General features: G+C 41.5%; 2 protein-coding genes across 2 annotated transcripts; one reads left to right on the top strand and one right to left on the bottom strand.

Moving 5' to 3' along the window:
- Window positions 1-455: 455 nt before the first annotated feature.
- On the bottom strand, window positions 456-12,260 carry LOC134864589 (ectonucleoside triphosphate diphosphohydrolase 7-like). Its single transcript, XM_063883690.1, has 14 exons — window positions 12,103-12,260; window positions 10,786-10,889; window positions 10,298-10,480; window positions 9,648-9,853; window positions 8,222-8,372; window positions 7,715-7,818; window positions 7,551-7,610; window positions 7,329-7,477; window positions 7,043-7,209; window positions 6,669-6,863; window positions 5,245-5,371; window positions 5,071-5,156; window positions 3,999-4,160; window positions 456-3,273 (listed from the first exon to the last, which is right to left on the bottom strand). Exons 2-14 carry the CDS (start codon window positions 10,791-10,793, stop codon window positions 3,057-3,059), a joined length of 1,815 nt encoding a protein of 604 aa, XP_063739760.1. The 5' UTR covers window positions 10,794-10,889; window positions 12,103-12,260; the 3' UTR covers window positions 456-3,056.
- Window positions 12,261-14,908: 2,648 nt separating this feature from the next.
- Window positions 14,909-25,274, top strand: LOC134864575 (mitoferrin-2-like). Its single transcript, XM_063883663.1, is given in 5 exon segments — window positions 14,909-15,422; window positions 21,217-21,300; window positions 21,302-21,446; window positions 21,642-21,698; window positions 22,649-25,274. Coding segments are annotated over 5 exon segments (1,191 nt in total). The 5' UTR covers window positions 14,909-15,092; the 3' UTR covers window positions 23,224-25,274.
- Window positions 25,275-27,442: the final 2,168 nt, after the last annotated feature.

Genomic DNA, 27,442 nt, shown 5'->3' with positions numbered 1-27,442 from the left:
AGTACTCTGATCAGATAAATCTGATATGCAGTTTTTTAAATTATATATGGATTGGAATTAGCTCCACTTTTAGCTGCTTTAGAGTGGTTACAAAATAAGCATCCTTAAACACTTGTGCGTTATAATTATAATACAGCGATATTGTATTCCTCTATAACGAGAACTTTCAATATTTTAAGTATATGTTTATGCTTATACGTCATTTGTATTTTTACTGTGGTGTTTCTACTTTTACTTTAAATTTAGAAACATTTCCATGTTTTTCTGTGTGCTTCTAAAAAGGTAGAGATAAAATCAAGAGCTCCAGAGAAGCCACGTCATTTTGTGGGGAAAACAGTCTTTTCCAATTCTCACACCTTTTGGATTCTTGCCAGAAGTGAACCCATTACGAACCAGGTTTAGTATTCCTGCGAGACAGTGCAGACGGCGTCGATTCCCAAGGACAACAGACAAGACTCAAAGACATGATTTTATTAGAAAAAGGATCCTTTATCAGATTGGTTTTATAATCACATTGCTGTTAAAAGGTACCGTAATTAAAAACATCAGAGTCAGTGAATTACTGTGAAACATTGCACAAAGCCCAGCGATCAGATATTGGTCCCGAGTGAGGAGGGGGGGACATCAGAGGAGCATCAGGAATCAGGAGGGAGTAAAACAGGGATCACTTTGTACCTGTTTACATCTCTACTGTGAGTTCTGGATCTGGATTTGAAGTCTTTTCAAGGTAGAGATGAGGAGAGGAAGGTCTCTCACACACACTCACACACACACGTCACATCTCATCTGTGTCAGGACAGACAAAGAGGATTCAGATTCAGCACAAGAGGAATCACATTACACATTTCAAACCGTGGGAATCCTCATGTTATTAGACGAATCATGCCCCACATTAAAATCAAAAAGTAAATTACAAATTGAGAACTTTTTGGACATTAAAAAGCAAAAGACTCCCAGTTTTTTTTGCGTCGTCATGGTCTCTTGCACACATAACACAACTAAAAACATAAGTGGCATCATTTACAGCTTTGAAACATAACATGTAAAAACTGATTAAAATAGACCCTTTGATTCAGGGTAAGGCTTGATTTTGAGAACCGATTTGGAAATTTCACTCGTATTTTGATCTTATCTGCCCGTTTTTCCATCCATTTTAACCCTTTTTTCATGGAGTTATTGCATTATATCAGTTTAAAACGGAGCCTCTGGGGCCTTCGTCGGCTGTCAGCGCCTTAATCCAAACACTGAGCAGATCCCGGAGCTTATTTTATCTAAAAAGCCTCCAGGCTGCGTCTCTCCGACCTGATAAACATCGGCGCTGGACGGAGGTCTCGACAGGACAAAAGTGGCAGACGATTATCAGAGCGACTGACATCATCGGCCTGAAGGGAATCATCCCAGGAGGAGAAACCCTATCTCTGATGGCGGGAGAGGGGAGCTGCTCTCAGGGTGATGTCACTGATGGTGTGGGGACATTTCAACTGCTGTAATAGTGGTAAAAAAAAGGGGGTTTCAGACACTGAGCGCAAAGGGACTGTCGTTATATATCTGTTATGAAATGCTCAAAGGTCAGATCCAGTGAAATATACAATCTAGATAAATCTGTAGCACCAGGGATGAAATGTCCTCCCACAATGTAAGATTGCTTCCTGTACAGTGGCCACTCTGGGACATTTCAGGCTCAGTTTTTTTCAGGCTCAGTTCTACACTGTCAGATTTGCTTCCTTCAGCTTTAACTAAACTAAATAAAAACATTGTATTTGTCACGACGAAGAAAAGGATATATCGGCACATCAATGACACATTCTACATGAAGAGTCAGTCCCCTTTCAGCCTTGGTTTCACTCCGACTGCCTCCAGGGGCGACCTCCCAGGAAAATTAAGACTCAGTTAGCGACACAAAGCCTTAAAATCTAAAATATATTAAGCCTGTGCAGTGGTCATCATCGCCTTCGCACGCTCAGTTGTGTATTGGTCATCATGCATCGTGTTGTGAGCAGCGAGGGGTAGAGACAGCGGTGTTAGCAGAAGAGCCTTTCACTGAGAACACTCTCCTGTGGAAAGGAATTTGCAAATTGTGATGGTAGTAGCAGACTCTGGAGAAAAATAAAACCACTTGGAAACGCTTTAACAATACGTAACCATCGGAGTAAACAAACTAAAGCTAACAGAGTTCCTGTTTGACATTCTGACAGCTCATATTCAGCAGGTATTGCAGAGTCACTGTAATCAATACCAGGTTTCATAACTAGGAATGGGTTGAAAAAAATTACAAAATAAAACCTGATGTCAGTCAAAGATGTCGTTAAAGTCGATGAAAACGAAATGTGAAGTTATATTGTGAAATTTAAAAAAGTCCTGTTAGACATTTTAACCATCAAATGACCAAGTCATGCAAATATGTTGAATCAAACGGTGTAAACATGGGAATGTGTTCACCTCCTCGTTCATCACATTAACCGTGATATCAAAGTACAGCTGGATGTGTCTGAGAGGTATCTGGTCATGTTCTGAAATGATTAACCTAGATTAATATCCCCAGAGTGATCAGGGTGAGCCACGCTGCCTGCAGGTGTGGCAAAGACCTTCCTCCCACGCACATATTTATCACGGAAAGCTATAGAAACATATGAACCCGAATAGAAACACTCCTAATGTGCCTGAAGACAGCTTCCTGAATGGACGTTTAACAGTCTTCCAGAGATATATAATCCCATCTTCTTCTGCTCAGGAGTGAAGACATTTACGACCTGCTGGATCCAGGTGAACGAAGCCGAGCAGCTCACAGAAACATGGCTTCAGATCAGGGAGCAATCGGAGGTTGATGATACTCCTGTTGCTTCAGGTTGATTTCTTTCCTCCGAAGAGGAGACACAGAGAACATTATTCCAGTCTGTGATGGGCTCTGTGTTTAAAGCTGCATGATCGAAGAATAATTGGTGGAGTTTGATTCCATTAAAGTATCTTCTTCCATGTAAAAAACAATCTGGCCTGAGCTGGTGAGTAACTCCAGGTTCCTACGGACTCACGCACTTCAGTGTTTAGGTGCTGTAGTCTCAGGCGAGCAGGGCCTCCCCCTCCTCGGCCCACAGCAGGTTGAGGGTCTCGCCCTGCCGCTGCTCGCGCTGGTGGATCCTCCGCAGCCGCAGGATGTAGAGCAGGATGGCCAGCACCACCACCAGGATGCACAGGGAGAACAGGTGGTGGTTGTAGACGAAGGACGAGCGCAGCCAGCTGGGGTGATTCTGCCGGAGCGTCTCCTGCTGCAGGTCCCTGGAGGAGAAGAAACAACTAAATGACCCACCTATCATATCTGTATTTTCTATAATGTACAATATCAATAAGATGCATGTTCCAAAGCTCATTAGAGTCATTTAGAAATGTAAGTAGAGATGGTTAAGCTCCTTTATTGATCCTGCTTGGGAAAGGTTCTCCTCTCTGTATATATTGTCTTTAGGAATGAGCTGAACTTTGCAAAATGAGATTATCATTTTAAAATTCATAAATAATTCAAATAAAACTTACACTCAAAATAATGTATAATAAATAAATAAATAAAATAAATTCAATTAAAAATAAATACAAATATCATTAATACGTTTCATTTTGACGGTACTCAAAGAAACTGGCACAGGTTAAAAACACATTAAAAAATAAGATATCCCTATTTTTTATCCTACGTTACTTTTCTGTCTCATACTGAAAATGCCTTCTTCTTCAGTCTGGATGAAGGGGGACGCCATGTTTCCTGTCATTAGGTCTCACTTTGTATATTCCTCTGTGTGTGTGTGTGTGTGTGTGTGTGTGTGTGTGTGTGTGTGTGTGTGTGTGTGTGTGTGTGTGTGTGTGTGTGTGTGTGTGTGTGTGTGTGTGTGTGTGTGTGTGTGTGTGTGTGTGTGTGGGTGGGTGTGTGTGTGTGTGTGTGGGTGGGTGTGGGTGTGGGTGTGGGTGTGGGTGTGGGTGTGGGTGTGGGTGTGGGTGTGGGTTGACGGTGTTACCTGAGAGGCAGGAAGCGTGTTTTGAACAAGATGGCTCCAAGAGTCCACTGCACCTCCTTATCATAAACCAGCTGAGCCGTTCTCAGGCTCGGGTAGTCGGTGGGGAACCGGAAGCCGGAGTGCAACACCTCGTACATCCAAGCCGACTTGAAGCACTGATACCTGGGGGAACAGGGGCAGGGGGACGGGCCGGAGACTTTATTTAAGGCAGCCTGGTTACATCAGATGGATAGCTTAGATGTCACTGTCATTGAAACGCATCATTTTTGAAAAGTCACCGTCAAAAAAAGCACACATTTAAAGCCGTAGTTAATTTGTGTTGTTTTATTTTGCATTAGAATCCTGCAAAGTGGAAATATATTAGGTCTAGAGCACATTTTGTGATGAACGATGAGTTGGTTCCTTAAAACAGGAAATTAAGAGCAAGAAATCACTCATGCAGCTCGACTCAGTTCTGCTTTTGTTGCTAAATATGTGAGCTTCAAACCTGGGTGTGAGTGAAGTCATTGACATGTCTGCTGTTAATTGGTAGAACAGTTCTCCAGAAAATTAACACTCAGGCTCAGCCGTCAAGCATCGTGTTAACTCTTTAAAAAAAGAAGCCCTGCACAAAACTTCTTTTAGCCTGGTTTATATTTAGAAAGGAAAATAAACCACAATCTCATTTTAACAATTTCACAGACATCAGCTCACTAGCAGCCGATCGCTGCTGACAGGTGACAAGTAACACCTAATTCACACAAAAACAGCAGCTATAAAACATTATTTTAAAAGATTTTGACACGTTTACAAAAACAAATGATGTTTCTAGGTGTAAAAGTGTTTTGAATTGTTGAGTTTGTGAATAAATGATATGATTAACACCTCAAAAAATGCCGAATTCACGAAATCTGTTGGCTTTCACGAGGAAACATTTCACTTTTAAAATTATGATGTGCATATTTTATCTGTGAATAAATGACATGCAACTGTTTTACACTGACATGATATGAGAAAAAAGTGCCTGCCAGCTGCAGAAACCCAGATCGGACGATGCATAATATAAACATTGACGAAGCAGAGATGGACTCACTTGAGTCTGCTGACGTCAGCCTGCTGAGAGAACAGCTTGTTGTCCAGACGCTGCTTCAGTGTCGACCACTTGGTGGCGCAGTAGTCCTGCAGAAAAAACAACAACAAACTTTACATAAACAAGAAAAGAATCAGACGTGTTTTGATGGACAGATTTGACTCAAGGAGGAAGTACCATAGCAGCTCTGGAGTACTTCTGGCTGTCGTACGATCCTCCCAGTCGCAGCACGTCCTCCGTACAGTAGAAGAACTCCGAGAAGCCGTAAAACTCACTGTTACTGAAGTTGATGGGAGCCTGGAAACACAACATGGCATAAATAAATCCAGGTTGTGCATCAGTTCATTATAATTTCACAATAAAGGGCTCTCCTGACAAAACAGGACATCCAGTGAACTGAAATCTTAATTTATTGACCTTCATATTTACTGACTTCATGCAAACATTTCGATAAACAGCCAACAACTATTTTAATCTGATCTTTAATAATAAATATAATTATATATTTTAGATAAACAGGTTAATTGTTAGTTTTAAAAACAGTGTATTTAAAGCACAATATTTTTTACGATTGAGAGCTGCAGGCTCACAATGCAGAGCTGCAGGCTCACAATGCAGAGCTGCAGGCTGCAGGCTCACAATGCAGAGCTGCAGGCTCACAATGCAGAGCTGCAGGCTGCAGGCTCACAATGCAGAGCTGCAGGCTCACAATGCAGAGCTGCAGGCTCACAATGCAGAGCTGCAGGCTGACAATGCAGAGCTGCAGGCTCACAATGCAGAGCTGCAGGCTCACAATTCAGAGCTGCAGAAACAGATTCACAATGCAGAGCTGCAGGCTCACAATGCAGAGCTGCAGGCTCGGAGAAAAGAAAAGAGACAGGAGTGCGCGCAGGCCAAAGCAACAGAAGGTAACTTTCTCTGGGTCTGCCTCTTGAACCCCGAGAAGTTAAGATACTCGTGGCAGAGTGTTGAAGATCTGCAGCCTCTGTCCTCTGTGGAATCCCCGGCTTTTAAAAAGCTTGTCAGCCAAAACCCCGTTAACACACCAATGACCAGGTGAGCTAACGCTGCCATAGAGACTCGTTCATATACAGCAGGTTACAGGGCCGTGCAGAGGCTCCACTAACGTGTTATTAATAACACACAGAGACGTCATGTTACTGGCATCACATATTATTCAGCCCACTTAAACGGAGCATATGTTTAATTTCAGCATACTGCCATAGATAGCTTTAATTAATGAGCTGCAATAAACTACATTTTAGCATTTAAAGCCCTACTTTTGCGTTTATGTTTGGTGAAAGTGACTCAAAGTAACGCAAAAGTAGTGTAACGCATTACAGTTCAGAGACAGTGATAATGTAATGTATCTTATTACTTTAAGAAGACAGGAATAAGTCATATGTACTGTATTATATTGGAAGTAACTTGCCCATCACTGGTCATTTCTCATCATAAGTCCTTCAAAGAATTCAGAAGCTTTATTTGTCACAATGCATCTGGGTAGCGTACTTTTGGATATACAAATCCTGAGTCTTAGGCTCCTCCCACAATATAACCTAAAGCTAAAAGCATTAGACAATAAGCCGGTACCTGGTACAACGCCCCCCGGGGACATGGTGCCGTTGTGGAGCCCGAGGAAGGGTCTGACGGCCTCCTGACACCGGGTCCAGTCCCCCTGACCTCTGAGGCTCAGCGTCCGGTTGTCCCTCACCACGCTGTCCGCCAGGCTGAGCGGCAGACACGGGTCCAGGTACGGCTTGTCCTCGCTCAGGCCCAGCTGTGTGGTCAGGAACCTGGAGACACACATTTAACATAGTGAGGACGAGCATTCACCGTGCCAGAACACATTTCTGATCCCGAGTCAAAACTAACCACGGAGAGGCAGCGTTTAGGTATTATGCTCCAAATATATGGACCAAAGTCCAAGTCCAAGACCAACTCCTTTCATTGGAATTATACATTGTGTGTGTACCTGTTCTTGGTGAATGTTTTGTTGAGCAGCTGCTCCTCGTAGCGCTGCCGGGCCATGTTTCCTCCGAAGCCGAGGAAGGTGGTGACGTAGACTCTGTAGACGTGCTGCGTGTGCTCCACGTCGCAGCCCAGGTTAAACTCGGCCAGCACGCTCTTCCCCGCCTCCTCCTGAACAAAAAACATACTGTCAACACCTGTATATTACCCCCCCCCCCCCCTTTAATCCATCTATTTAAACACAATCAGCAGCCCTCACACTGAGGTCATCCTCCTCCAGTAATACTTACTTCCTGTGGAGAGCTGAAGGTGATGGCGCTCGGGACCTCGTAGGCGATCTGCAGTGAAGCCCCGCCCATATCCATGATGCCCACAGTGCGCCGCCTGCTGATTGGCTGCTGGTTCTGAGAGCCCGTTGTCACCTCCACCGTGGCTTCCTCTGAGGAACAGGAAGCAGATCTAATGTTGTTATCTGTGCTCTAGAGTCCATGTAAATGTTGTGAGCGGCTCACCATCGTCAGCGTGATCGAAGCGGCCCAACACAAAGTTTATCCCGATCCACGCATACACTCCTGCAGAGACACCAAACAGACACGCTTTTAATGTTGCATTCTCTTAATTGAGTTAATATAAACTAAAACCAAGTGCAGCAAACAGCAGTAAGCTAGCCGCTCACCTTCTTGTTTCCCAGAGATGACCTCAGCGTGAGAGCTGGAGAACAGGAAGTCGAAATCCACCGGAACGTCAGTGACCAGGTCCTCCAGGATGGCCGCCTGCTGGCTGCACACACAGGAGCAAGACATATCAAATCAAATAGAGGGGTGGATCAAAACACAACAAGGCACATAGCATATCAATAGGAGGGGTTCAGGTACAGTAGTGGATAGACACTGTAAGGGAATTTATATTGTTGGGATATTTGGGATAATGTAGGAACACAACTCCAGAAGAATATACAACACGGGGAGGTCAGTTTGGGACATTTTGATGTGGAAATGTTGGATATTAAACCTTTAAAGGAAGCTTAGCAATGAATAGTGTTAATGTAATGGCATCAGTAAGGTGTACAGGTTAGCATCCCACAGATAGGACTACATTTTTTCCTAGGTAGACCTGGACTGGCATTAGAGTGAATCCAGGACTGTGATATGAAACACCGGAGTCATGATGCTGCTGGGTCTACCTGTCCGGCAGCAGCCTCATGCCGGCGGTGCAGAGGATGTAGAGCGGGGTCTCTTTGTGTTTGTTCCTCGGGACGTGAGTTGCAGCGAAGCTGAGCAGAGGGTAGAGGTAATCACTGGCCCGAGTCGGAGTGGTGGCCAGGGTGGAGATTCCTGAGAGAGCCAGACGGGAACATAATGCTTTATGTGCTTTCACAAAAGACAGCTGATTAAAGAGAAAAGATTCACACAGAAAATGATAATAACAATCCCCAAACTGAAGTGACATGGCCTTTCTTCTTCGTGAGTCACATATATGCTGACTTATTTATTAACCTTTATTTACTGTGTCTAAATGCTCTTTTTTTGGCCTCTTTTAAAGCCCCGGAAAAAGCCCAGGCTGCTCTGATTGGCTTGTGTGAGCCACTCATTGGGGGGCAGTATATTCCAAAAGAGACTGTACATGAAGAAGCAAGTTGAGCCCAATCTGGCTTTATGGGTTGGCTTCAACATCTCTTGATGAAGCCAACCCATAAACTGTGAGATAAAAGAGAGCAATGCCAGAAAACGGTTCTTCTCTAAGACGTTTTGTCCCCGGGTTCAAAGAGCCACGTGTGCTTTAACTATTGCTCCTGGAAAACACCAAACACCCAGGGTATCTAATCTGCACCAGGACTGAGATAAACACAAGTCAGAGGGACTGGAGCTTTCTGCTGGAATCACTTTAAGGAGAAGAACATATCATTACAACCCCATCAATTTAAGATAAAATGAGTAAGTTAACCCTACAAGGGAAACACACAGAGCAGTTGTTAAACTTCTATTATTTCCCCTTCTCTATATTTCCCATGAATGCCACGTCCCATCTCTGTCACACACTCTGTTACACACTCTGTCCTTCATTTCTTCTGGCTGTGAGCCAAAGGGACACACAATGATAAGTAATCATCCTCAGGCTGGCACAGAGAAGCGTCTGTCTGCGTCTCAAAGGCACCTTTGTAAGATGATGCACAATAAGAGAACAGTGATTTTTGACCAAAAGTCTGAAGACTGTCTCTCTGTTTTACCACTGAAGGGCACTTATTATTATGGTTTGAGATTTAGTTTTAAAGTATTAGAAAATACTGAATATTAATTGTTATAATAGTAAGCTTTCGAGCAATGAAAGGTGCTTTACAAATCAAATATATTATCATTATTAATTATTGTTACTTAATAATACTTAAATACAGCTAATGGCTGCACGTTTTTGAGAAGAAAAACTAGTTGGAGGATCTGTACCATAAGGTGGGTACAATATACGATTTATGGGCCAGTATGTCTCTGCAGCGCCACAGTACTTCATTAAAGATAGTATTTTAACACGTAGCCTTTATCAAACACTGTGAATCCTGAGGTCTGGATATAGTCCTGGTCCATGTTGCCCACACTGAGCTCCTGTTTCCTCACCAGGTTTGATTTTCTTGACCACAGGTTTGCGGTCGCGGTCCTTCATCTGCCTGATGTCCAGCAGTGTGTGAGGGTTCCCGTTGTGGGGGGGCCAGTAGTACACAAAGACCCGGGAGCCGCTGCTGCCACAGTCCACCACGATGCCGTAATTCAGAGCCGGGTTCAGGACGTCAGTGGCCTCCATGGTCTCAGCAATGGAGAGGTACCTGGAGGAGGAGGAACATTATGAAAAACATGCTCCTTTCATACGGTCACAGCTTCTTGTTTTCATACCTTGGATATGTACATTTTTGATCTTCATAATCTTAAAGTTTGGGTTTTCGCTCTCCTGTAGTGTGTTATTCAGGTTTAAGTGCATGTAAATGGTCTGCTATTCTCTTTTTGTTTTTTCCCATTCATGGAAACATGTGTTACTGGATAAGAAGCTTTGAGAGAACGGTTATCTTATTTGCTTTTGAAGCCTGACAGCTCAAGGTGACTGTGTGAGACTGACTGCAGCTGCTGACCAAGGACAGTTTGAAGTATTTCATACCTATGTCTGTGGTTTTTTACTTTTAGTTTAATCAGACATAAGATTAAAGATTAAAAATGGCTCAGAACCTAGACCCAGGTCAAAAGATCACCCTAGTGCAGAACTCTTTGGGACTCACTTGTTGACTCGGGACCCGGGCCGCCGCTGCCCCAGGCCCCACAGCTGCCTCTGGTAGGTTCCCATGAGGAGGAGGGCGGAGGTGAGGAAGAGCAGCAGCAGCAGCCTCTGCCGGGGAGCACAGCCCAGAGACAGCAGGGACACGCTGCAGTACCAGGAGGCCGGCAGGCAGGAGAACGTGATCCTGGGGAGGAGGGACAAGGATGAGGAGGACTCACTTGAATCAGGAACCTGCATTCTATTTTGGATTATGAGTGGAGCTTTCCTCGATCCTTGTGAAAGCGTATTTTGTCAGATATAAATGACCCTTTATCTTGCAGTTCCTGCAGTGGTTCCTATATGGCGGTCTTAGACATTTTCCCTAACATGTCACAAGATCTCAAGGTGTGTAACTGTCGGTCGCACACTGCCACATGCAGAAAATGTTCCTGAACACGTTAGAGACTCCACGTGTGAAAGAGACTTTGGATGCTGTTATCAGTTCATTACCTGGCCATATGTCCCGGTGGACTAAATACAAGATGTCACAGTCGTCACCTCATGGTGCCTGCAGAGGGATCAGGTTCTGTCCAGAGTTTAGACTCTTCTTCTGCCTGAAGGAGTGAAGAGGGAGAGAATACCGTCAACAACATATTTTATATGTTTTAATTATAGCAGGTTGACACAAACATACGGAACATTTTAAGACCAACACACTTCATGACCAAACATATAATTATAAATGTTTTTGATATAGGCTCTGACGCTCATTGGGAGGATTTGCTGATTTTCTTTGTCTGATGTGATGGTAATATGTTAATGTAGTACAGTATAGTACAAGACATTTGGAGGTGTCACCTTCGACAATTTTATCTGACATTTTTAGATCCCAACATAACAACACATCACAGGTATTTTAGAATACCAATGGCAGATACATCAATAAAAAAGACACACAAACATTGATGGCACAGTGTGTATGGTCCTCGTTTAAGTTGTGTCTATTCACACTTTTTACTTTACTCTATTTAATGTAGTTTTTTTTGGATAAAATGTAAACAGTTTATTTTAGTTTGTGTGGCTTTGCTGGTGTAAAGTTGCAATTTCCCAAAGAGATTAATAAAGTTAATCATTACTGTAATCTATAAATATACACTGAACACATGTACTACTTTATCTCTTATCGTTCCCCAGCGAGGAACTCAGCTGCAGCAGCGCGAGGATCACAGACACCGTTAGGGGAGGTAAAGACACATTGCTGTAACATATCACCATAAGATTGTATAAATCATAATACAGAATGAAGTGAAAGCTATTAAACATATAGTACAGTGAAACATCATAGAATAGAATAGCATAAAATATGTAGTGGGCTACAATATGTGAATTTGTAGTATATATTTAATAAAACATATAAAGAGGTAATAATAATAGTCCCAGTGAGGTTATAGTGGACTTCCATCATGTTAGGTACAGATACTTCCAGGTTTTATTAAATTAAATTAAACATTATCCAATGATGTTTGTATGAAATCCTTCCAGAATCCATTGAATGTTCTTCCCAATACCAGCTGTTACTACGTAATAATAATAATAGGCTTTATTCCTTGTTATATAAGATAAAGGTGTAGCATATAAAACACAGGACAGCATGCCAGCTGGACAAAACAAACACTACACTAAGTATACATGTTATATATGTTCTACTTTAGCTTCAGCACTGGTTTGGTTTAATGTAATGTAATTTAATGTCAGTTAAGTTAGCAACAAACCGTTAGAAACACAACGCTTTACAGCCAATTTAAATATAAATCTGTATAAACTTACCTAAGTGTGTCTTTCCTCCGCCATGACAGTACAATCCGACGGTGTTTTGTGTGTTTGTTTTACAGAAAATGATGTTAAAATGTTTTTCTCCTGCTGCTCTTCACCGAGGTGTATTTAAAAAGAAGCCGAGGAAGAGAAGAAGAGTAAGTCAACGGAAATCTAACACACTTCCGGTTGGCCCCGTGGTACGGCTACGTCATCAAATTCGGCTGCTGCATTCAGGTGCTGTAGGAAAAAAAGTAAAAGATCGCTTAGTGTTTTGTAGATTATGCTAATTTATAATTGTACTTCACTACATTTCATAGGAAAGAAAGTAAGGAGTTTCTGAATCCTTCAAAAACTACGGAAGAGGATCAGAATTCAAAATGATGTTAAAGAAAAGTCAGAAGTTTAGAATTCTCCCTTTATTAAATCAGAATCCCGACTGTTTTTTCAGAATTCTGACGTTTTTCAGAATTCTAACTTTTTTCAGAACACTATTTTGTTTCAAAAGTTATTTCCCAGATTTCGTCTGTCAATCTCAGAATGTTTACTTTAATTATGATTTTTTTTTTGTGTCAGTATTCCGAGATTAAAGTCAAATTTCTTCGATTAAATTCAGAACTCGTTTTTCTTATTTTGCGTTTGGGGTCATCCCCAACACATTTTCCCATGTGTCCCTAATCCTCTTCCATGAATAACCAGTGGCGGCTGGTGAAAAAAAATCTTGGTGGGGCTAGTGTGCCAACAGATTTCCCTGCCTAATTTAGCATAAGCATTCAAATGAACAGTCGGAAAATGACTACAGTTCCACAATAATAATTTAATTTCACAGTTTCCAGCTTCACAGAAAAAGTAACAATTTACAGCTATATTAGACTTTATGCTATCAAATACTATACAATACAATCAAGGGATAAATTAACAACAAGGGTATGATTTCAGCTGAATCTATACAAATCAACAGTGAGTGAGTGAATGAGTGAGTGTGGGTTGAGAAGAGAGAATGAAACAGAACTTTCCTATTCAAATGTAACATATACAAAGAATTTAGAACCAAGTTATTTTCAAAAAATTTTACATAAACAGATTATTTTAATACCCTCTCTCAAGGAAAAATGCATTTACTTGGAGAAAACAGCATCAGTGCCATACAGTTGTCATTGCATGTCACAGCCTGAGAGAAACAACAAAGCATTCTCCACAACTATATTATAATTACATACTATAATATTATTACATATTACATCGCCATCATCTCTCTTCGTCGTCGCACGTATTTTTTCCCCACGTAGCGTAGGACAGAGTCTGGGAGTCGCACTACGAAAAAAAACTATCGCTGGCTCCTTATGTAGCTACAGCAATCCTAAACCTTCACGCATTTTACGTAGCAGTTGGGGCTAAATTTCCAGCGCCCCACCGGCATTAAATTTGGCGACATTGATAGGCCAATTATTCATAATTTCTCCCTAGCAACCATAACCGGATTGGCTGTTTAGCTGCCGGTCAGGGGCACTTTGCCGATCGCCCCATGAGAGAATGATACACTGTCTGTCAGTGGAAATTCACTGTTTAATGAGTGTTAGTTGGTGGAAATGTTGTTTAAATGATTTAAATTGCATGTAGGCACACACACTATTAAGTAAAACTGACATTGATTTAAAAAAAAATATGCAAAAAATATTTGTTCCCCTCAACAGCTGGTGGGGCAGAGCCCCAGCGCCCCCTATGGGCCAGCCGCCTCTGTGAATAACTATAATACATCTATTTTCAATCTAATTTCTACAGGGTAACATGAAGCCTTATGATGAGCCAACTGAATTTGAAATTTGAATATGTTTCGTGGCACTGATCAAGATTTTTTAGAAGTTTAGTTTTAGTTAACTTCTTTTTCAGAATTCTAACTTTTTTCAAAATTTGGACTTTTTTCCCCCGAGATATCATCTGTGAATCTCAGAATGTTTACTTTAATTTTTTTTCAGTATTCTGAGATTGAAGTCAGAATTCTTAGATTAAATTCAGAACTCGTTTTTTTTTTTTTTGCGTTTGGTCCCATTGACTTTCATAAATCAGTTGATTTACATGTCAGTCGCACACCTGCTGAATGGCTGCTTGTTGAACATTTTCGAAAAATTAAGAAACAATTGCGATAATCGAAAGTGGTGAATTGTTTATTTTTTCACCTTATTCTATTATATATGCACATTCTGTTTTCTTGTCTCTGCATTTCACTTCCTCTATTATGTCTCTTGCACACTTATACTGCGCTATTTGTTTTCTTTATTCCTTTTTATATGTCTTAAATATATTATTGCATTGTTGGATCAGCATTGGACGATGTTTTAATTGCCAACAAACTTAACTTTAGCGCTCGTGCTTGTGACAAAAAAGCCTTTGAATCTTGAGATTTCAAAGCAGATTGTTGTCCACACAACTGTTGCAGCTAATGATACGTTCAATCAACGTGATTAACTTGTAATTCGCTTTTTTATGGTCCCAATTCCAATTTAGGACGTCCTGTTTAACACTCTTCTCGGAAACACATGTAACCTCCTGGTGTTACAAAATCGTCTACAGGCATTTACGCTGAAACAACGCCCTCTGTACCTACCCGCCCTCTTTTTAGGACAGAAGTGGCCAATCAAATAAAACTGATTTGATTGACAGTCAGCTTGCCCAATCAGCTTTGGGTTTGAGCCTGCCAGCTACTTCCGCCCTCTGTATTAACACACCTCTTTTAGGACAGAAGTGGCAAATCAAATAAAAATGATTTGATTGACAGTCAGCTTGCCCAATCAGCTTTAGCTTTGAGTATGACAACTCCTTCCGCCTTTACTCCAGGTTCCCGGACTCTCCACAGCTGCCCGCCGCGCAGTAGCAGCGACCCGCCAATACTCTCCGGCCGGGGAGATACATTATACTGCCGGGAAGACTACACACCATCCGGCGGGTCGCTAGAGTCTTCGATTTGAACACACTTTAGGCGGTGGACTATATCATTTCCCACTAGAATGGAAGCGGACGCGTTCGTCTCCCGGAGAACCTCCATGGAAACACCTGGCGTCGACAGCCGGGTTTCGAGCGCTGCAGCCGGGGCAGAGTTTCGATGGATGGGCAACAGACTGCTAGACGCCACGGGGGGATTTGTCGGCTCTCTTTCACCGAGAATGCCAGGGGAACAGGACTTTACACCAGTTGTGCATCGAGTGGAGACTTCCGTGGAGCCAGAAATAGACTATGAAGGGCTTCCTCAGGGATCCGCCACCAGCACACACATGCTGGCTGGATCCGTGGCTGGAATCATGGAGCACTGCCTTATGTACCCCATCGACTGTGTTAAGGTATTACAATTAATATATACTACACTCTTATTTCTTGTGCAGAAATAAATGTTGTCACATTGAACCCAGTCACTGGTTATTTAACGTTAAACCATTAATGTTTAAAGAGAACTGGATACATGACAGTTGCTCAGTGGCGCATGAAGCCAAAGTAGTGTGCCAAAATACCCGTATGTGGGCCCATCGAGCATGCGCAGTTGAGTTTTTCTGAAGCCGCCTCTTCCAGCTGTCGGCTCAGTCAATGAATGGAGAAAATAACTCAGCATTCAGCTTTTAGCACATTTCAAACTTGAAACCCTAATGATTTAAATACATGCATTACAAGTGTTCGTTCTTGCTGGTTTACAGACGTCCGTTTCCCCATGTAAGTCAATGGTGAAAGGTACTTTTGGGTCAAAATTACGTCACGGGGGTGTAGTACCACCGTTTGGCCACTACGGCCTTTCATAAATATGGGCTTCAACGGCTGGCGGTCAACCCACAGTAGGCCGCAATATGAGCCTGAGCTTGAATAACGTTTGCCTTCAAGCTAACAGGGGTAACCTTGTTATCAGAGGTCAGTTAACTAACTAACATTACCTTAACAGCTAATTATGTAACAAAAATAGATCAAAGTGAAGAGGGAATCACGTGGGTGTGTATTTACCAAATAACAGCGTTTGTTGTCATTTTATGTAATAATAACGATGTGACATTGGCTTCTGGTCTCTCTTAGCTACAATGCTACATGTGCAGTCTACTAGTTACAACAGTGGTGGATCCATTATCGGACACCCCCTTAACGACATATCACCTTTTGGCTTTGACGTGGAAGATAAGTGTAACCAGAGGTGGAAGAAGAACTCAGATCTTAATACTGAAGTAGGAGAAGAGTGTCAACATACTCTGTTACAAGTAAAAGTCCTGCAATCGAAATGTTACTCAGGTAAAAGCACACAATTATTGTCATCAAAATATACTCAAAGTATCAAAAATAAAATACCTAATTATGCAGACTGGACCATTTTGGAATAACATCAATTTTGTTTTTATTTTAGTTATTGATGCATTACAGTGTTATCAATGCTGGTAAATGTACAGCTAATGTTTTATTACTTTGTATGCCGTATTATATCAATGTAATTCAGTAAAAGTACACAATTTACCTCTGAATTGTAGTGGAGTCGAAGTACAAAGGAGAAGGAAATGGAAAATACTCAAATATTAACCTTCAAATTAGTTGAGTAAATGAACTTAATCACATTACACCACTGAATCCAACCCCAACACGTTTTGCCTCTTCAGTTATTGTGGTTTTTTTTGGCCAAATAAGTAGTTTTTTAAAAACTGATAAATATTGGCTAGACAAACCACAGCAAAGACCAAAAAACCAACGTGTCTATCAATAGAAAAAGGAGTAAAGCTGAGTTTCAACATTTCCTACAAATGAGTATAGGTTATCTTAACCAAACAAACTAATGTATAGTAGATGTGTGTGTATTTCATCACTGTCCAAAGCTATTTCAGCGATTTATGTGGAAAGTCCATTTAAAGAGAGGGGAATAGTAAATGATTAACACATATCGGCCATAAGTCAACGGTCGATCAGTTTCATAAAGGGGAATGAATTCTTGGAAATAACACACCCATTGGCTTGGCAGTCAGACTTGTCTCTAGATAGGACATAACTACACACTGTGAAGACTTCCCAACCATATAAATCATTAAAGTAATAAAGAACCGTACCAACAGAAGAGGAGTAGTGCCTGAGAGAGTTGTGATTTATTATTATGACAGATGTTCGAGTGAATATCCTGTCAAACAGTTATTTAAATTCGACCTTACACCTCTCTGTGCTCAGTAGTTTCTCACTGTATTTGAGTTACACATTACATACTATTTCTAAAGAAGATTATGAAGCACTGGATAAGAGACTACATTAAGTGGTTACTGTAGGTCGAAAGTTTTCCAGCAGGAAATAATCTTGGTAAAAGAGATTTGCTTATTTCTGTTGGTTTATATTCGTTTCTTGTCGTACACAACGACAACAAAAACAACCATTCCCTGGTCAACAACTGTGGAACAACACTCTGCTATGACAATAAAATAACAGATTAGAGTTTAGTTATTGTTTCATAGTTTGGTATAGCCATACATATTCTCTGTGTGAAAAGAGGAATATTTATCGGGCGTTACTTGACCAAACTTTGACTAACACTCATTACAGACTTGGAACTGTGACTCACTTCAGACATTAACATTGATTCAGTTAATTCATCCCAGATAAAACTCCGACAACGAAGTAGTTCCTAAAATCTGTTGGCCTGACGCTGTAATCTCCTTTTTAAAGGCTCGTGAATTAGACTCTGACAAATGTGTGCTGAGTTGATTTGGGGAGAGAAACTCATTGCATTAATTTGATTGATAATGCAGTTGCAATATGATTCACGCTATTGAAGGGATTGATCATTTTTGCACTACTATAAATGTAAAATACATTCATTGTCGTTGTTTATTTACAAGGATCTGTAGCAAGCAAAGATATTTCATTAAATCCTTTTCATGCCGAGATTTCTCTGCAGCACAACAATACTTTATTCAGATATTCTTTATATATTTTCCCTGTAAGCAAGTCTTGCTGTCTTCAGCAAGTTCTCCTTTATGTTGGGACCAGGCAGTCATTGAGTTAGTTGTGTTGCATCAGAGGATAAAGGACGAGCAGTTTTTAGGGGTTTACCTGACCTCCGGGCCATGAAGCAAAGCTTGTGATCTCCTAGAGTTCACACATTTTAGATTTTGTTTAACCTGATCACCTCATGATTACGAGGGCCGTGCCTGACGCAAATCGATGCCACAGCAGATTGTCCTGCATTCTTGTAGATTTGTACATTGCCTGAACGTCTCTGTTCCCCTTCAGTCCAGCTTGTTTCAGCCACGAAGGCGAAGTACAAGGAGGAAGTGCATTACAAATACTTGTAGGATTAAACCATCAAGATCCCTTTTCTATATTCCAGTAAAGATGAGCAACCGACTTCCTCAAGAGTTCTTTATTTTCACAATCTAAGTTTCCTCTTGCTGCAAAGACAACATGCTTTTCTACTGCTCTATTCTTTCCGATCATTTCCGACACAGTTTCCTTATCTGTAGGAGGTTTTTACTCGATAATAAGCAACATAAGACGTGTTCTGCTCTTATCGGGCTGTAACTTAAATTGATTTGGCACCTCTGACCAAACAGAACCAAAAACTCAAAATATACGGACTATTCCTGGGTTACACTTCCCCATTACTACGGTGAGATCTGTAACCACTTAATGAAGGAAGTCAAAAGAGTCAAACACGCTGTAAAAAGATTCTTTCAGGGTTGTGGTGCCTAGCAAAAAACAACTCTAAATATTAAGAACTAAACTCTAACATTGCAACTAGATGTCAGCAGGCGTGTTGTACCTCACAAAACACCAATTTGACACGCGTTACAAGACAGAAAGCGCTCAATTTAATCCTAAATGGAAAGAAACAGACCTAAATGCTTCAAAGCTTGACCGACAGTTAATTGGTTTCCCTGCTATGAACTATGGCGCTGTGTACCGGTCTGATTGACGGCGCACAGTTAAATGAAGCAGTAATATAAAGCGTTGTATATTGGGGTTTGGTCTTGCTATGCGGATGTTTAATTTCTCAGACTGCACTAAAATAAAAGGCTCCATGTTGTCTGGAAACAGAAGGAAAACATCCCCAGCTACAGCGAGCGATGGGAGTGAAGTGAAGAGAATGAAATCTTGTTTATTAATTACTAGATTTGCAATTTCACTGCAGGGAAAACAATCACATGGCAGATGTTGGTATTATTGTCTTCCTATCGGGGAGTCCATGGTGAAGCGCAGATCATATTTAAGTATAAGTGTACATTCCCAATTAGTAATGAATAACATAATTGTTCACAAGGGTGAGTCAAACCTCCAGCATCCTGATGCCTTTCAGCTGAACAAAGGCACCAGTCTTGTTTGCATGCTAGCTTCAACTGCTGTACTTCCCCAATAAGAGCCTACGTCAAGATACTGAGTTTCTGGACATATTTGAACATCTACTGACTGTCCGTACATCATGCACCTTGTTTGTTTAGATGAGAGCAACATGGACACATAACGCTCTGTATTATTATTCATATATTGAGACCTGATTCTGTTTCTGGCAGGACCTTTTAGGCTTAATAAGTGTTGTTGTGTTGAACAATATACCGGGTTGGAGGATTAAATCCAACAAATTGAAATAAAGTAAAACTCCTCACACAGTTTAAGAAGTGTGTGATGTACTGTTTGAGTCAAAAAAGTGACTTATTGCACTAATGTTATTGTTTATCTTTAAAACATGCTAAAGCGTATTATAACTCAAATCAATGTGAGTTGTTTCTGCATGAATATAAATAATGTGCATTGTGACAAGTGTGTTTTTATTCATTTAGAGGAACTGTGTTACAGAACTTGGTGGGAAAAAGTCAACCTAGCTTTAACTAAAGTGCACCTAATATTTATTTTGTTAGTCTTTATCTATCAGCTATTGCATCCAGTAAAATGAGGTTAATCCATACCAAACTACACCAGAAAGAGAACATATTTAAAATGAATTTACACAACTTTGAAGGACTTTAGTTATCCCCATCAGTGTGACTTTGATTTGTGCAAAAAAACATTGTTTTTTACTCTTGATTTCCGCCTACGTAAGATGCGTTACAAGATAATGTACCGCTTCCTACCATAAGTTACATTAAATGGGATTAAATGCATTTTTTACTTCATTTTAAAGCTGTATCTTGGCCCTAAGAGACACAATCAAACTCCCCCTCTGGACCTGAACACACCGCTCTTACTGTGAATGACATTCCAATGTGAGTTTCCATTTCGCAGAAACGAGAAAATCCACATAAGCCTTCTGCACTATTCACACAGTATGTTACCCCGAAGGGGAGGGGGGAGGGGCGGGGGGGACCGGGAGGCTGGGGCTATTCACTCACTGCATGTGATGGGAAGTTTGAGGATTGCACCATCCCCGTAGCGTCATGCTCTGATTCAATGACAGCCCTGTGCATTAGATAACAGGGTCTGACTAATGGCTGGGTTTGTTTTGCTCCACTTCCTGTCTGCACCACTCTGTCCTCACTGGTGGTTTGTTGTGGGAGACATTGACTGCTCTCGAAGCACTTTATATAAACGTGGGCTGAAGTTAACGTGTTAATCAGAAATAGAAATGTAGAAACCGTACCGACACAAACTTGGAAGTGGTGGTGAAATTGCAACCGGTCCTGGTTCTTTGCAGTCCATTTCTATCCAACATGATCAATCATCTGCTTAATCAAGTTCCATCAGGACAGTTCTGAACTTTGAGCAACATGTAGTGGAAATGCAAATGGTCCTACTCTCATTTAAATTACATCAGGTGTTCTGCATCAGGGTTTTGCAAAATGAAGATGTTCCCTGTAAAATGTTAAAGTGATGCCAGAAAACAATCTCTCTGTGGGTCAGAAAGGGTTTAATGAGTCCAGAAATATGAAGATGGGGTCAGACGGCAGAGACAGCTTACGGAGAATAAATAAGGGAAGGATGTCCGATGGGTCTGCTGGTGGACGAGTGGCAGGCAGCAGGCTGACCCTGAAACTCAGATTTCCGAATTACATCCTTTCTTTTACTCTCCTTTTTTCAAACCCATATCAGTTATTTCATGCAATGCCTTGTTTACACGCTGCTGTAACAAAACCATTCCTCGATTAGAGCTCAATATCTAATGTATTAATGATCCCGTGTGTTCCTCTCTCTCTCCAGACCCGTATGCAGAGCCTGCAGCCGGAGCCCGGGGCGCGCTACAGGAACGTGATGGACGCGCTGCAGCAGATCGTGCGGACGGAAGGGCGTGTGGCGGCCAATCAGAGGCGTGAACGTGCTGGCGGTGGGGGCGGGGCCTGCACACGCTCTCTACTTCGCCTGCTACGAGAAGCTCAAGTTCTCGCTCAGCGACGCCATTCACCCCGGGGCCAACAGCCACTTCGCTAACGGTATGATGAGCACGATACACACCGTCTTACTTCTTATCTACGATGCTTTAATGTAGCAAAACAAACCATGAATAAACTTTCTTCTTGGTGATAATTCAGGGAAGTAGTCCCTCAAAATCTGGATGTCAGTGTGGTGACGTTTGGAGGATGTTTTCAAGGCTTTAACTTCCTCTCCCCTGTTTCTCTGTTCTGCAGGAGCGGCGGGCTGCATGGCCACCGTGCTGCACGACGCCATCATGAACCCAGCAGAAGGTAAACACACTGCTTTTATTTCATCCCACCTGACCGACACAGGCACACACACTCTATATCCTGCACTGTGAAGACATCCTGTTGTGTGTACATTCACAATCTTCTTCTTCAAAACTCTCTGATGCTGTTCCATCATCCGGACACTAGGTGGCGCTACAGACTCACCTGTGAACCCACTAGTTTATTTCATATTTCTGCTGAGGTTTTTATCCTTCCATTTGATTTCATAGTAAATAAAGTCACAGCCCCCTCCCCCCCCATAGATAACGGATGTGAGGATGGATGGAAAAGTCCACTACAACATAAAGCTTAAAAGTCATATTTATTGTGATTTAAGGAGGGTAGAGACTCTTATTCATAGATATTAAAGCATTATCTTCTAAAAATTCAGCTTATTTGTTTTTATAGTTTTGTTGAATTGATTCCAGATGATTTAATTCCCATTATTTTTGTTGATTTAAGGGAATCTTTACTTAGCTGATTAACTTGAAGAACTCTGTATTGTTTTTCCTTTGGTTTATTATTAATTAAGGAGGGTAAAGCTCAGTAGAAGCAATCCTCTCTTCCACCTACTGGGCCGTTTTCAGACCCTAAAGACGTATTTTATTGGTCCCTAAACTAACGTTCCTGCAGGTTTCTTGATGCTGTCAGTTCGTATCTTCATGGATCATTTCAGTGCCTCTAAGTTCCTTCGATAATACCGCCCAAACTGAATAGTTTTTACTTTGTACTGTTCTTGCCTTCCTCCCACTTCCTGTTTCAGTTCCCTATTTGTTATTGCATCATGTAATACATAGTAAAGCTTTACTTGTATATCACTCTTACACCAAGGTGTATCTCAAAGTGTTCACAAACTAAACAAAGAAGGAGAAATTCACTTCTGCTCAGACGATGTTTACACTCCTGTTTCTCCGTCCTGATCTCCTCTCCGCCCTTCTGTCTCCTTGCAGTTGTGAAACAGCGAATGCAGATGTTTAACTCTCCGTACCGCGGCGTGCTGCACTGCATGGGCTCCCTGTGGAGGCACGACGGCCCGGCCGCTTTCTACCGCAGCTACACCACCCAGCTGACCATGAACGTGCCCTTCCAGGCGCTGCACTTCATGACCTACGAGTACCTGCAAGAGCTGCTCAACCCCCACAGACAGTACAACCCTTCCTCTCACGTGGTGTCCGGCGCGCTCGCTGGAGCCATCGCCGCCGCCGCCACCACCCCCCTCGACGTCTGCAAGACCCTCCTGAACACGCAGGAGGCTCATGCCATCCACGTGATGGAGGCGGAGGCGGCAACTGCAGCAGCGGCGGTGGGGACGGCCACCGGCAGCCGCCACATCTCCGGTCTGGCCACGGCATGTCGGACTGTGTACCGGATGGGAGGCGTGCCGGCGTTTTTCAAAGGTGTCCAAGCACGCATCATCTACCAGATGCCCTCCACCGCCATCAGCTGGTCCGTCTACGAGTTTTTCAAATACATCATCACCAAGCGGCAGCACGAGAGGCGGCTGCGGGGCGACGGTGATAAATAAACATCTGGAGGAGGTTCACTCCATCCGTATTGAACATTGAAAGGTTTAAAAAAGCTCCAGAGGTTTAGATTCTTCAAGCTCGTTCTGTTCAGCGCAGTCAGAGTTAGTTCAGAGGCAGGGCAAACTGCTGGAATACTTCATTATTAGCTGGTGAAATGTCCTTAAATACCAAGTGGTTCAAAGGGGTCTCCGAATAGCACACAGGAAGTCCTGGTTTCCCCACTTCTGATGCTTCAACTTGAAAAAATCCTTTTTTTTGGCTTTCAAAAAGCTTATTATTCTTAAAAAGTAACGCACAGTAAAAGAGAACTTCCCCCTAGAGTGCATCGGATTTGTTTTAAACGAGGTTAAAGTGCTGACTTTGAGCTTTAATTTGAAACTGTTACGACTCACTTCCAAATTATTCTGTGGAAATTATAGCATTTTTAGTAAACAAATCCCATAAAATGGATAAAAAGTGCTATAAATCCTTCACTGTATGAGAGGTCAGTTTAACCTTACAGGTACTGAGTGTTTTTGAGTTCAGAGCCAAAGCAAAAGCACACCTCTTTAAAGTATGACACCGTATTACCTTCTGACCACAGGGGGGCGCCCATCACCAGCGCTTGACAACAGGAGAAACAGGAAGTTCTAACATCTGGAATATGAAAAGTGTGCTGGTGTACAGAAACGAGTTAAAGGACGTTTATTTTTAAAGGAAAAGAGGAATTATAAAATGACTTAAATTCACTGTCATGGCTCGACACACAGCCTCTTATTTATTCATTTTTGGACTGGATGAAAAAGAGTGACGTGTTCAACCCTTAAGTGGAACAGGTGTGTGTGTGATTGTGTATAAATGTGTGTGTTACAGTGACTGGAAGAGTGGAAGTGGTGCTGCGACTCTGACCATTTAACCTCAAAACTGTGTGTTGTCCTTCAAAGGAAAAGTGTGACATGAATTTAAGGTTGGTTTTAAACACAATTTAGATTTATTTCACATGAAATATTTACAGCTTCATGGTGTCACATCTGTATCTTTGCACCGGGTGCTTTCAAGTCTCCACACACACACACACACACCCACACACACACACACACACACACACACACGTAAACTCATGCTGGTACAAATTTAAATTAGATTGTTCTAAAAACAACAAACCTGTTAGGTAGAAACTGCTGACTCAAAGGTTAAGCGCAGCAAGAAAGAATACTACTTATTTTAAATGTAAACCTTGCTTTAGGACATTTAAAAACTCTTCAAACTTGAAATTTCTCACACTTGAGTGTTTGTTAACTCTCTTAAATAAATGAAAAGTTGAATTTAATCACATTTCTTTTGTCCCACGTAATTGTATTCGGTTCGAAAGCATTATAATATTATTGCTTCCACCTAACCTGATATAATTATATCTACTTAAGGACAAAATAAATGTGATCAACATTTTGTTATTTCTGAGGCATTAGCACCCTAAAAAAACACATTTATGTTTAGTTTTTTTTAAACGCACAGCATCCTAGCAATTATTATGTCTTTAGCATTATTATAAGGACAAAAGTTAGTTTCACATAAAAGAATAGAGAATGAAGTGACGCTACTTGTACATATGCCTTCAGTTAGCCGCTGTTCATCAACGCACAACTAATACAAAGCTATCCTCAGATAGAGATGTGATATTAAGCCATAAAAGAGGATGAAATTGTACATAATATATAGTGTCTATATATATAAAAGGTATATATAAATATTGGCAAACACAGACTTAAGTTTTGAATGCTGAAAAATACAAAACTATTGTAGGAGGCGAGAAAAATGAGACCTGGATTATTTTGGAGAAGAATAATAAGTATTAAAAGATGATTGTAGTGTGAAGTTTCTTGATCGGGGAACCAAAGACTGAGAGCAGCGGAGAGGAGCTCTGGCAGGTGACGACACTAATGTGAAGCGCTGGAACACGTGCGGAAGATGACCCCTGTATTTTGTGAATTGTAAATAAACTCGCTCAGGCAGCTCCTCGCAGAAGCAGGGTCTTCTCTTGGTGCTGGCTCTCCAAGCGTGAAGAACTCGACACGTGTCTGCTTGTCTTTCTTTGCACCTTCATCCTTTTCACATCGTATTTGTTACCATTTTACAGATTCAAGTCCGTCAGGTTTGGTTTAACTTATACTTCTCACAAATCACGGTGACACACGGGGCTGCACTTGTACTTTTTCAAACTTCCAGCTGATTTTATTACCTTATTAACACTTAGCTATTTCATACATTACTATCAAACACACCCTGTTAGTTTGTTGGGGTTGTCCCTCTTGTGTAGTGTGTTTATACAGGTTTTAGTGCATGTAAATGGTCTGCAATTGCTAAAATCCCTCTGTTCTCCCCCCACCCTGCCTGAAACCCCTCCATTGGACTCCTTTGTTTACTTCGGGAACGTAGTGACATCACTATGTACGATAACGCTTCTATTGGCTAGCGCTACAACACATTGTACGTGATAGGCTACTGGGCGGGACAGCTCTAAGCGGTTGACCAATCACAACGGAGCATGCTGTGTCCTCTTTAAAGTGACTTTAAAAAATCACACTTTGACAATTGGAGCAAAGTTGATCGGATAAATAAAAAGGGCTTTACTGCGAAGCTTGGAAAGTTTCACAACCTAAACCAAATAGCAAGTTAATTTATAGAAAAAATGACTGAATGAAGGAAGTTGCTATCAAGTAAAGGTCAAAAGTAAAAGCATAAAGTGTCAACACATTTAAAAGGTAGCTCAAAATTCAAATGTATTTAATTTACCACCGGTCAGGAAACATCAAGATACTATTTTGTAATCACAAAGTATGTCAATGTGCAAAAGTAATCAAGACTAACTTAATTGAAGTACCAAAAGTCAAAGTACTCCTTGTGCAGAATGGCTTCCATCACTAATATAAATCATGTGATTGAAATCATAATTGATGCTTTATTAGGGCACATTTTTCAAGGCTTTACACTCTGGCTGTAACTTTACCCTTAATAATTTATCATTTCAATTGTGTTTATTTAAATAATGTAAACCTTTGAAATAACTAAAGCCATCAAATGAATTGTGTGTTGAAATCCTGAGTTAGAAGTTAAAACATTGGCCTCTAAAATGTTGTGCGGTAGAAATATGAAGTGGAAGGACATCGAAAAAGTTCCTCAAAATGGAGATTTGGCTTACAGTAATCTTACTACTCTCATAAGAAAATCTGAATTCCTTTCTTTGTCGAGCCACGGGGAATTCACTTGATCTCAATAAGTATTTTCATGCAGAAAAACCATTAGGATGTGATAGATGTATTTGCAGAATGACTTCTCAGTGGTGACACAGCAACAGGAGCTTTGGTTGAAGTAGGAAATGATTATTATGCGTCCTCTCGGCCTTCCGTATTTAAGCTACCTGTTGCAGTTTTCTGCAGAAATAAATCTCCCTTTGCTTCCTGGTTGAAAGCTGACAGGCAGATCTCCCCTGCTGCAGATCCGGTTTCACTGCGAGGCCCCGTGTTTGTTGTCATTCCCCGCGGCCTACAAGCTAAAATGTTGTCTTTCATCTCGTCTCTCGTCTTAACTTCAACCCCCCCTAGCAGCCCCTTTCCTCCCCACTGTTGTTCCCTTTCAGCATCGTTGCTCAGAAACGTAAGGCGATCCATTAAGTCGGACAGGAAAGGTCTCGACATGTGAGGTCAGGCCCTCGTCTGCAGGGCGCACGGCAGCAGGGCTGCTCAGAGCCAAGGTCAACACCAGGCGTGTGTGTGGAGGAAAAACAAAGACAGATGAGGTGACGGAAACCCGACTCACCTTCTGAACATCCCGCCAACACTCACCCAACGTGTAGCTAAACCAGATTAATCTTAAACATGGAAATGAGTTTGCATGTTAGCCCTTCATGTTCCCTCTTCTCAAAGTTTTTGGGTTAGATGCCTGAAACAAGCTTAGAAGATTTTGACGTTGAGCTTTTAAAGTTAAAATACGCCAGTAAATACTCCACTGGTAAACGTCTGAAGGTCTCTGTGGTTTATGATACATGCATGTTTTTGTTCAGTAGGATAATCTTCACATATAAACACCACTTGATGAATTGTAAAGCGTAAATGCAATGAAGTAGAGTGCTAGTGTTGGGCTATAAAGGAACTACAGCACGGTCACATGACTTCACATCAAAACCGCTAAACTAAAGGCGGCTAATGTTGGGCTATAAAGGAACTACAGCACGGTCACATG

This window comes from Eleginops maclovinus, chromosome 5 (assembly GCF_036324505.1).
Source record: "Eleginops maclovinus isolate JMC-PN-2008 ecotype Puerto Natales chromosome 5, JC_Emac_rtc_rv5, whole genome shotgun sequence".
In the NCBI taxonomy this organism is placed as follows: domain Eukaryota; kingdom Metazoa; phylum Chordata; class Actinopteri; order Perciformes; family Eleginopidae; genus Eleginops; species Eleginops maclovinus.
This window is presented reverse-complemented; position numbering and strand designations above follow the sequence as displayed.

Excerpts from the sequence above, each read along its gene's own strand:
- LOC134864589 (XM_063883690.1), bottom strand. Across the intron at positions 5,157-5,244 it reads AGTACTCCAGAGCTGCTATG|GACTACTGCGCCACCAAGTG; the intron begins GTACTTCCTCCT and ends TTTTTTCTGCAG. Across the intron at positions 3,274-3,998 it reads ACACGCTTCCTGCCTCTCAG|GGACCTGCAGCAGGAGACGC; the intron begins GTAACACCGTCA and ends CTTCTCCTCCAG.